This window comes from Megachile rotundata, chromosome 11 (assembly GCF_050947335.1).
Source record: "Megachile rotundata isolate GNS110a chromosome 11, iyMegRotu1, whole genome shotgun sequence".
In the NCBI taxonomy this organism is placed as follows: domain Eukaryota; kingdom Metazoa; phylum Arthropoda; class Insecta; order Hymenoptera; family Megachilidae; genus Megachile; species Megachile rotundata.
The window spans coordinates 9188094-9200028 of NC_134993.1; the positions used below are offsets into that span (position 1 = coordinate 9188094).

The window sequence follows — 11935 nt, forward strand, 5'->3', positions numbered from 1 at the left end:
AGACGAGGACAATTTTGCATTCTGCTTGAAACAGAATCGTCGTTTATCTCGCGTGAGAACGCATAATTGACATTTACTGTATCCTCTCGTTATATTGCCGTTTTTAAAAATTAGAAATTTAATATTTAAAATTTATAAATTTGAAGTTTCAAATTTTATTTAATTTCTCAAAACCAAGAAAAACTGATAAACTGTACCTTTATACACTTTAAGTAAAAAATTAAACGAAAAAACAATTCAAAATAAAAATACCTTCTAAATTGCAGAATACAGATTATCCAATACAACAGAAATTTGAAAACTGAATAAACAGAAATTTGAAAACACTATATATTTCGCACAATTTTACATAACATTTGAATCAGAGTCATCTGAGGCAATATAACGAGAGGCTACTGTAATTCGATCTTCAAACACTTGAACGTGACAAGGAGTCTAACAGAAGCGTTCAATGGAATCTAACTGCAAAATTTGTGAGATAATGTGATCGATCAATCTTCCGATAACACCATACTACTCGAAAAGGACGTATGCTATCGACCTTTAATCGAATATAGTGACTAAGAATAAATTGTCAACAAAGTCTTTATTATTTATTACTAGTTTAATTAAACTGTTCATAAAAATTTCCGATTTTTCTTTGTTCTTATAAAATTGAGCCGTCGAAGTTATTTTGTTTCAAAGATTAAAAACTATTTCGTAAATTTTTATTTTGACGCAAATCGACATAAAAGTCCCCAAAAGTTAAAGACCCTAGTTTCGCTTTCCCCTAGTTTTTTCAAATCATAAAAAATTGTTAAATTGCAATAACTTGTCCATGCGAGTTAATTAATTCCCCAGTTAACGGGTTAACACTTGCGAATTCTAAACGAACGGGTGATATCATGTTTTGTTCTCGAATATGCAGTGCAAATGTTTAATTTGCTATGTTCCCGTACAATAGAAATATAATTATACCGCGAAAATAGATGTTATTCTTGCCTGAAGATGTATTGTGAGTCATTGTACTTATAGCTCTGTATACTATCGTCTTTTATTGTGCCCGTTTCTATCCAGCATCGTGTAATAATTACAGCGCAGAAATTCATAGTCAACACACATCGAAGGAATTCTCAAACATAATTCAATTGCGACAATTGTGGGGTTCATAAATCAAGGATTGTGAGATGAAAGATAACAGTGTTCTTCACCTTGCTACAAATTGGATCATTTTCCTGATTTGTCCCAAATTGTTCTAGCCATCACATATGACTGAACTTCTTTTGTGATTTCAGTTATTTATTGCGCATAATTTAGCGATAAGAGGGGTTATAGTTGGTTCCGTGAATAATGTTGATTTGTTTATACCAATCAAGTTAATTCGGTTTTGATATTTTCGAATTTTGTAATTTTACTATTACTGTTATTACTATTTTTGAATTTTGAAATGTTTCAAATTTCGAAATTTTTGAATTTTTGAATTTTGGAATATTAGGAATTTGAAAATATTTAACTGTAATATCTTGTAAGATGATGTTGCTATCAAAGAAAATGAGTCGCAAAAAATGATCATTCTTAAAAAGTGTTTCACTCTATAAAATGTTGAGAACCCCTGTTCTACAAATTAATAACAATATAACCCTTTCCTTTTATTCCCTTTTATTTCCTTTTAATTACACCCTAACGCTATACTTCAGTTAAATTATTAAAAAGTAATTGCATTAATTAAAAAGTAGCTCATAAAAAATAAAAATAAAAATACACAATATCAAAAATATATATATATATACCGTTTCAAAGTCGTTGACAGTTAGTTCCTGACGCTAGTCTTTGTATTACAGAATGATCTCCCTCGTCTTCCAATTTACTTATTTTTTTCTGTTACGAGAAAATACGAAGATCTAATCTAATAACAAGATAAAGTATATATTTCACCATGTACTTCATGTTATCTTACCGATTGTAATCTCTTGAAGAGCAATAAACGCTATGCTTTTTATCATCACTAATCTGTTTATAAGATGGGAACATCAAATTTCATGTAAGCTTACGTAGTTGAATTGTTTCGTGCGCTATTATTTATTGCGATATTAATAATCCTTTAAGTCATCGGCAACAAAGAATTTCTCATTCATGTTATCTGTAAAATTATTGTTGTATTTGTGTAATCGATCTCCAATGATTAATGTATTTTATATATTTCAGGGCGGGAAATTTGAAAATTTGAGGTTAATCTATATCGATCCTCTGAGGTCTCTATCGCAATTGAAAAGAAATCTATTTTACAATTACGTACATGTTTAGTACCCGAAAATAAAATAGGTGATGTTTACCTCCAGCGGTGACGAATTTATTCAGTAATACATAGTGCTTCGTGTGATTCAAGACTTTATCTATGCTTACTAATTTTATCTGAGAAATCGTTCCATGTGACATATTTCACAGCTTTCGTCATCTTGTAACAGCACGCGACATTCTTCAATGATTTCGTTGTTTGAACAATTAAGAAAATCTGAAATTATAAACGGAAAGTATGTAACATCTACGTCGTTTGAAAATAAATATTTGTTATTTGAAACTTTACATTGATAATTTATACATATATACACGCGGATGAATTTTTATATATTTGCACGTGTTTACTTTTTTAAGATTTTGGGTCCTTGATTGCAAGCATGAAATGGACGCAAGGACGCAAACATTACGTAATTTAATTCTGACTCTCAATTCCATATATGTACATTCTTATTGTTATTTTATAGCATTAAAAATTCTCCTGAAATTTTATTCGAGGGTGGGGGTGAAATATACAAAAATATATTTTTTGTATTAAAAATATGTGTACATTTTAAAGAAAGATATCATAGCAAAAGCGATTTTATTTTATAATATTAATTAAAATTTAATTAACTTTTTAATTAACTCTTAATACATAAACGTAAATCTTCCATATGGCTTTCAAATTTAAAATGGTTCATATTGCATTTTCAAACATTTGGTAGCGTCATTTTTATTAAATCATTTATTTAAATGTGTTATATTGTAAATAGTGAAACAGGTGAAGTGTTATAGTTAAAAAATAAAAAAGGAGCAGACTAATATAGAAACCATATATACCCAAATTCTTAATGAATTTTTTTTATATTATGTACACAAACGTTCAATTTGGAAGAGGCAATATTTGCTCAAAAATAAAGATCATCCGTTTGTCAATTAAAGACTTATGTGATACACTTCATTATATTTAACATTATTGAAATCAACATAATCTTGTTTAATAGTAGATAATTGTACGATGGATTAAACCACTAAGTAACTTGTATTATCATCTTTATCTCAAAAAAAATATTTTGATATTTTTCTGTTATAGACTGAAGTGTAGAAATAAGTGGTATAACATTTGATAGGGGACAACCACACATAGGAAGTAATATTTTTTATTTTCAATGTCATTTATCAATGAACAATTTAATTCCCATTTACATTTATCTTGACTCACCCATTTTTCTTATTACCTCATGAAAAATTTTTTTTTACCATAAATAATAAATTATATATAATTTAACAAAATTGTGTATTATTACTCAAGCGGTTGTTTTTATTGTAAGAAATAAAATAGGGGAAAAATAAGTAAATAAGTATTAATTCAGTAGTTATCTGTAATTAGTCTTTGCATAAAATTTTGAATTATATACAGGATATCTTTAAAATAACATAATGCGATGGATCTCATGTAATCCAGTGAAAATGGCATTATTATTCTCAATACTTTTGATATACAATAATAATCATTATTAATTAATTAGGTACAGGAACACTTTATCATTCGTGGTATTAATTAAAGATAATCAATTACATACAATAAATTGTTATCAGCCACGGTGCATCGCCTCCAGCCTCGGCGTTTAATCGGTTTCATTTTCAATGTAGATACTACATTTTTTATCCGTTTTCGTTCTGTCAAAAGTTTAAAAATCAGTTTTGTTTAGGAAGCGAGCGCCTACGACTATGAATCGAACCAGTATGCGAAGGCCATTCGAGAAGATTCAATCACACGTTCGATTTCTTATTTTGTTCCTTTCTTTCTCGTTTGTTATAATTCAGTTCCTTTAACGGAATCATTAAAAAGAAAACGAAGAATTCGATATCGAAACATAAACGTTTAAAAAGTATCGATGCTGATAATATTCGTTAGCGTAAACGACTACTAATGATTAAGCTTGCAAAGACTACGATGAAGTTTGGAAAAAAATATATACAAAACGCTCGATGTATCAAATTTATCCTCTCGATATTAGACCCGCTGGTCTCCAATTTAGTAAGTATCTCTTAACCTTTTTTCCTTAGGCTTACTTCGACCTTACTGCACTAAAAAGGCACAATTGTTCGCACCTGATACAACATCGTTACGGTCTAGACTAATTAATCCTTTTCCACCAAAGTACTTCTTTATTACCCCCCATTTGCCAATTGCATATTGCTTGTCTATTTTTTCAATATGTTTACGTTTATGCAGGAGCTTATTTTACAATGTCAGACGAGTGATATGGTGGTACGACAAAACATAATCTGTGTCCTTAATATTGTTTTTTTCCTTCACAATATCTTCGAATGCACGATATATTACGTATATTAAACAGAGCATGTGTATTTATAATGCACGTAATATATCCTCTTAAAAACTAATTTGTAATAATGTTTTTTTTTCCTATGTAAATCTAGGGTCTGTACAGACCTTACTAAGGCGATGAACTACGCGGGCTTTTGTACAGTCGTTTGGAAAACTATGGGAAGTCTTTAAGAGGAAGAAATTATTCAATCAATGTACAGCGCTTCCTGACGTTATTGCAGCTTGTCCAGATTGACCGGAGATAATCAAACTGCAATCACTGTTAGTTGATTTCTTTTGATTGTATTTGCAAAACCTTTGCTAGAAAAAGGAACGCTTCTTATAAAGATCATATTGAAATTATGTACAACCTATGATTCCACATTGGTAATTTTCATTGCCAAATACATTAAAAAGAAAAAATAGACATAAAATGTAAATGAATATTGGAAGAACCATTTTGTTAAAAACAAAAATAAATTTCCAAAATGAGAAATGAAAACATACATAGTTTTGTTTCCTTTTTTTCTTCTCTTTTACTTAATAAACATATAATGGTTTTGCTTATTTAACAGATTTTTTGTTTCATCGATTAAAAGCACTTTCTCGGTTAACCGAAGCGGAAGAAACCGCTTTAGCAACTTCAATAAACTAACACCGAGTATCGCCTTATTATGATTTTCTTCTTATAGAATGCTGGTCCTCTTAAATAAAATTAGTTGCGGCACTTGTTCGAAGTTAGCACGTTCTTTATTCAGAATATCTTTGTTTCAGTCTATCACTCGAGCGCCTTGACTTGCGCCATAACTTTACCCTCCCATAAAGGTAAGACCTCCGAATCGTCGGTTATTTCTTCTTGAATAACCTTTGTATCCAAATCTTCGCACTCAGTTTTAAAGAAATATCTAAAAAAATAAAAAATACATGTAATTATTTGAAAATCCAACAGCACTTCAGTAGTGATATGAAATATTTTTATGTACGTACCGATAGCTGCCTTTCTTAGGAAGATATTCTTTAAATTGTTTTAAAGTGACGTTATGACCAGGAATTTTAGTCCTATAAGGAAACTGTTCGTCACAGAAACTGAACACAACGGTGGTAAAATCTCCAATATCTTGCTTCGTCTTTTTTAACGTTGATTGATTCGATTGGACATAAGATTGACTTTGCATTGTAGGCTCGTATGACTGTTTAGAAATATTAGAATGACGTTGTTTACAACTCGAACGTGCCCTATCTTCCTCTATTAATCTTCTTCTCGCTTCTTCTAATTGCGTTGCCTATTAATAAAATATATTGTTATGTACTTGAATATAATATCAGTATATTTATAATAATGGGTGTGTAAGAATACTAACTGTATGAGGTTGGGGTAAAGGTGGCATTCCTGGATCAGCAACAAAGGGTTGGGCAGGAACGCCCCATGTTTCCCTAGTCGTCCTTTCCAACGAGCCACTACGAGAACCATACTTTTTCCCATGACGACTATGTTTGACATCTGCTTTCTTGTCAGTTTCCTTGAGCCACGATAAAAGTCGAATATCTTTGCTAATCGTTGACGGTGGTGCATCGCTCACAACGCTTACACCACTGTCGGTTAGTTCTGTCATAGATTTCTTTGTGGCTGATCTTCTGGTCATATCTGACCTTCGGAATCTTTGATCATGACCTATAAAAAGCAAAATTGTAATAATTTAATATACATACATTAATAAGGTTTCAACATATTTTAATTGAATCTGAAATGTACCTTGGAGATATAGGTCTTGCTTATGGAGGGAATCGGCGTAATCAGATGGCACGGATTTAGATTTAGGCAAGTGAGATCCTAGTGAACTCATGGAGCCAGCTCCGACAAGATCGCTGCCTTCTTGAAAATCGTGAATATTACCACTATCTGCTGAAAACGTAGAGAAAACGTCCTTCTCTTTCCTCTGTTTGTACGGCCGTGGATAATTGTGCGTAGAACGTCTTCTTTCAGGCGAATGCAGTCTTGGGGATGAAAGTCCAGGAGATCTAGAAGGCGTCAGATCTGACCAAACTCGTGACACATGTTGGTCTAAAATCGCTTGATCGTTATCTTCTTCTATCAATAATTTTTCTCTTAATGCATCGGCTAACGCTTTTGGAGCTCCGCTTGGCACCTCCAAAGGTACATCCTTATTAATTGTATCGCTTTCTTGCAAATGCCTATCAAGTTTTTCCTGAGATTCTCGTTCGCGTTTGACGTTCTCTAATTTCTCAATAAGCACTTGAGCAAATTCTTCCGGTTTTAACGGATGCATAAGATCACGCGGTACTCGCTGTGTACGAGGGATGATAGTATGGTGTGCCAGTGGATCACGGTTTAAACTAGCTGAATCCTTCATAGCTCTACACTGTCTTATATACTGCTTCTTACTTCGTTGTTTATTCATCGATACTCCATCACTGTAAATAAACAAATTTTAAAAATGAAAAGCTATACAAAATTTGGTACATAGTCAAGTATAAAAATATGCATACAAACTTAAAGCATTAATATTAAGTAACAGGTTGCATATAATTCTTTTTTATTTTTTAAATTCAAAACAGTAATCACACCAGAAACTTGGGTACATCCAAGTATTGAATTGTTTTTATCAAATCACTGTATTCGAGAAATTTCATGAATTTTATCATAGTGTAAAAACATTAATACCTGAATAGTTTAAGAAAACAACTAGTGCAGATGGAACAATTTATGTAAAAAAGAACTTTACATAAGGACATGGCTGTTAAATACGAGTAATTATTAATGAAAGATTATGAAATTTTAACAAATTTATTTACATATTATATTATCCATTACACATAGTTTTTATGTAATAAATAATGTAAAAAAAACTTACACTGATGAATCGGTGAGAGACATATTGTCTGATTCAGTTCGTGCATCACTGCTCAAGCTTTGAAGTTCTGAATCCTGTCTGGATACTGGGTTGTATGAGGAATATTGTGCGTGCAGTCTGGGTGCGAGCATATGATATGGACTAGTTCCATGTTGCAAGTAAATGCTATGAAGGCCACGCAAAACATCAAACCAAAGGGAAACAAACAAACAGAAGATTGGAAAATATATTAACAGAAATATTATAATGATTAAAATATGAGAAAAAAATTAAAATATTTTGTACACTATGCTTATTCATGGTGTGACATATTTAGGTTATATATTTTTCATATTTTAAAAATGCTATGTACATGAAATATTATATGCTACAAAAATGTTAAAAAAAAAACCACACAACAAGCTCAAAAAAAATAAAAAATGAAAAAGAAACCAGCTAAATAAAGCGTTTAATGCAAATCTAACTTTAAGCATTCTGAATAATATTTCAAATAAGAATTATAATTATAAAAAGATAAATTACCCAGCATATGCTTCTGGCTTTGGTCGAAGATCCATCGCCCTCGTTTGTTGGGTAGCCATAAGCATATCTTTGGTCAATCTCAGCTCACTCCTCAATTCCCCAGGCGTTTCACTAGCTGAATGCGAGCTATGTATGGAACTAACAAATTCACTGTCTTCATGGACAGTGGGCAATAAACTTGGCCCACAAGAAACAGACATTTCCCGACTGGATCCTGAACTAGGACATCCACCAGAATCTGGGTTTTGGCAGGACTGAACATACTGAAGATACATGTCAGATCGTAGAAAGTTTGGATACGTAGTCTCATTAATGAGACGTTCGACTTCCAACTGTACAGCATCGAATACTCTTTCATCTGCCCTCCCTTCTTTAACCCTGCGATTAGCCTCCTTTCGTACATCTTCTGGTATAGCTAACTGCGACTTGAGGAAGAACTTTCTGTAGATAAGTTTAACCAATTGATGTATCCTTTCAGGATCATCTTGTTCCTTGAGACCCTCACAGGCAAACCAGAAGTTAAGAGGGTTTGCATGAGGTCTGCCTTCTTGATCCAGGTATTTTCTGAACAATTCCAAGCCCACTGGATCCTGCAGCAAGGAATGCAGGTTCCTGGCCCACCGCAAACAAGCTGGTGGTGAATCGCTTTCCATAGTTGTCGTACTACAGCAACCTTCCGGTTCAAATCCCAAAGGTGCCGAAGCATCGCAACCTGAAGCTGTTGGTGTTGCAAAAGAAGAACGCCTAGGGGTCAGAGTTGGACTCTGTGGACGGAACCTGCTGACGTAGTTTCCTGTTTCCTCTCCTGCAAAAATTAATGTTTACACTTAAAATATCAATTATATTTGTAATATATTAATCTTCCTTTAAAATAGGAGTAATTTAAATAACTTTATATAATGTATCATAACTAGACTGCAGATGTTTATGTATTCATGGTACGTTAAGATTTGTAAAACATACATAAATCATGTAACCTATAATCTACAAATTTTATAGATATGATTCGTATATACTTTGCAGACTTATGTTGTAAGTACATAATCATTCACAGTTTAATTATAACAGGTTGTAGCTATGTTGATTAACATAGCTATATTATAACAACTTATTTACAACATCTTACCAGGTACTGGTGGCCGTGGAGAATTTTCATTGAAGCAACGTGCTTCGTTCTGTCGAGATCCACTCATCCTATCTATTATGGCCTTCATGTATTATTTTATGTTCTATGTTTAATTTAGGCCCACGACGCCTCTTAGTAGACATGGTTAATCCAAACCTGTAATAAACAATAATTTATTCTATTAATGTACCTATATGTACAAATATAAAATAATGTTATAAATAAGTTTTAAGATGTTTTATTAAAACATCTACTACAAGCTTAAATATTTATAATTCAATTGTGTTGATATATATAAAATAAAAAAAATAGTCATTAAAGAGATTGCAATATTTTTATTCATGTTGTCATTTTCATTTGATCTATAATTTTGTTATTTAAGTTTCTCATCATTCATACCAAATACTATGTATTTGAGTATATGATAACATGTAACGGAGGAGGCACATTCTGAATCCAGGATACTCGAACAATAGACCTAAAAGCTGGGGAAGCTGGATCGATCGAGCTCTGTGGTGAGTCATATACCAATTAAGCACCTAAGGATGGTTTTCCTATCCAGAAGAACTCTAAGGGCGGAGCCTGACAGAAAAACTGTAGGGTAGCTCCTGGCAGTCTGCGCATTGAAAGATGCCTCTCTATATATCCCTATTGGTCCGCGCACAGCATTTGTGTGGTATTGATCGACAAAAATTATAACGCAATCCATTGAACACTACAGTCAACCCCAAATATGGCTCAGATTTTAGAATAGAACTCTCAGCGGAGAAGTATTTTATTTTGACAGGATGGATAGATATTAATAGGTCTATAGAATAGGATATCCTATACAAAGAATAGACCATCACATCCCTAAGGTTCAACCTTTTGTTATGATAAGCTATAGAAATATGATTTCATAAAGTTCCTATTATAAGCATTTTTACATTATATACTTATTATGAAAAATAAATATTATTGTTGGAAACCAATGACTTTACTCTATTAATTACATTAAAAATATGTCATGTTAACACATAATACCAAAGTAATTTTAGAGTATTAATAATATTCCACCAAATTATCAGTAATATACATTACATTAAGTTTTATTACAAATTATACATTTTAAATATTTATAAATAAAAATTTATAAGAATTAAAAATGATAATATTAATTCAATCATTTAGGATTCTCTACTCTGATTTTAAATCATGCAATGTTAATGTTCTTCATTTAGTTTAGTCTGATAAGCACATGTTTGCAGATAAATGAATAGTATTTTTACAAATTTTGTAACTGAATTATTTAAATTTGACATACTTCTATGTTGAAACTTTTTATATTACATACTTAAAATAAAAAAACATAAATTTTACAATAAAAAGCTGAACACATGGCATAGGCACACACATATATCGCATTATGTGTAAATAGGTTTATAGAACAGAAAAGCTCTACACATGCATAGAAATCTGATCTCTACCTGAGCAAGAGGGAAAATATGAAATGAAAAGCTGTCATAATGAATCATCTTGCTTCAGTGCACATTTACCTGAATTAAGGGATGAAAAGGAATGTACATACCATTTTGCCAGTGCTTTTCTACAAGTGACCTTGAAACTTATATGGAAGTATAAAATCTATTATAATCTGAACGATTATATGGACCTTAACTACGAGTGCTTTCTAACTTCTTTTGTTATAGAAGAGAATGAACATACGATACCACTGTCGACGCGTCTCTAGGCAAACTGAGCTAAGGCTGCGTCCTGACCAGGACTGACGCCACAGTCAGGAAGGGTGGAGTAGGGATACAATGTCTGATCTTGTCAGATTGTGAAGCGCACAATTCTGACGTATCATGAAAAAGTAATGACTTCTAGAAATGTAATCACTGTTGGAGTGATTACATGTTCATTGTACAAATAATTTCAGTATTTAACTGTGTTTTCAACAAGTGGTTTCGCTATTAAATTTCTTACACTGTAAATGATACTAAAATCCTATTCAACATTTTTTTCCATTATTTTTCTTGTTGACTTTTTTACATGAATGCATTTACTGAAAAATGAAAGTGAAAGCAAATAAAAATTGAGTATCCTGTGGTCAACTAATTTAATTAATCTCTGAAAGAGTAGCAAGATGAATATTGTGAATATTTCAGAGAGATTATATAATTATTTAAATTGATTATATTGAAGCATTTTTAATTATCTGTGCAAACAATAATGAAATTTTCAAATGTGTGTAAAATATGTTTTTCATACTTCAACTTAAAAAAAAATAAAATTAAAAAATTGTTGAATAAGTTTCTTTACTGATATTATACAACAATGACAAAGATAACAAAGTTGTTATTCACACTTGTTTATTTCAATTAAATTTATATATAAATCTATTATAGCTATTTTAATAATATAAAATTTGTTAAATTAAAATAAACGTGTATAATTCTACATAAAGAAAGAGTACATTTACAACCACCTGTAACTTAACACTACAACGCCGCGTAACCACAAAACCATTATAATTTTATTTACAAAATTTGTTCTTTCCATGGCAATAGATGGCATTAAGTATAGTTTAACATGAATATCATACCACATTTTGATTTTAACAATACGCAATCTACAGCTTTATTTAAAACACACCATTTAATACTATATTAAATGCATAAAAAAAGGATAATAAGAAAGTATTCATTCACATATTTTTTATTTATTATATCTTTTTGAGTGTCACTTTTTAATGTTTCTTTTACACGTGTGTTTTTAAAAAGCTCTATTTAGGGCGGCTACTTATAATGCGGCAATTTGTTGGCGGGAAATCGAGTTTAAATTAGC

At 31.4% G+C, this 11935-nt stretch overlaps 1 protein-coding gene and 1 long non-coding RNA gene across 5 annotated transcripts in view; one reads left to right on the forward strand and one right to left on the reverse strand.

The window, feature by feature from the left end:
* The first annotated feature begins 203 nt into the window (after positions 1-203).
* On the forward strand, positions 204-5094 carry LOC143265364 (uncharacterized). The gene is made up of 3 exons (XR_013039840.1): positions 204-2020; positions 2185-2684; positions 4702-5094. It is a non-coding gene; the product is annotated as an uncharacterized LOC143265364 (long non-coding RNA).
* Positions 3707-11935, reverse strand: part of Axn (protein axin) — a 33892-nt gene continuing 25663 nt past the window's right edge. For 2 of the 4 annotated variants that reach the window (XM_003702411.3, XM_012283306.2), the window contains exons 2-8: positions 9110-9265; positions 7984-8788; positions 7462-7626; positions 6342-7021; positions 5950-6260; positions 5576-5871; positions 3707-5493 (exon numbers count right to left, since the gene is read on the reverse strand). In XM_003702411.3, the coding sequence (XP_003702459.1) occupies positions 5367-5493; positions 5576-5871; positions 5950-6260; positions 6342-7021; positions 7462-7626; positions 7984-8788; positions 9110-9197 (2472 nt within the window). In that variant the 5' untranslated portion in view covers positions 9198-9265 and the 3' untranslated portion in view covers positions 3707-5366. Of the gene's footprint in view, positions 5494-5575; positions 5872-5949; positions 6261-6341; positions 7022-7461; positions 7627-7983; positions 8789-9109; positions 9266-11576; positions 11597-11935 lie in introns of those variants that run through there. The other 2 variants (XM_012283308.2, XM_012283310.2) reach the window with 2 other exon arrangements.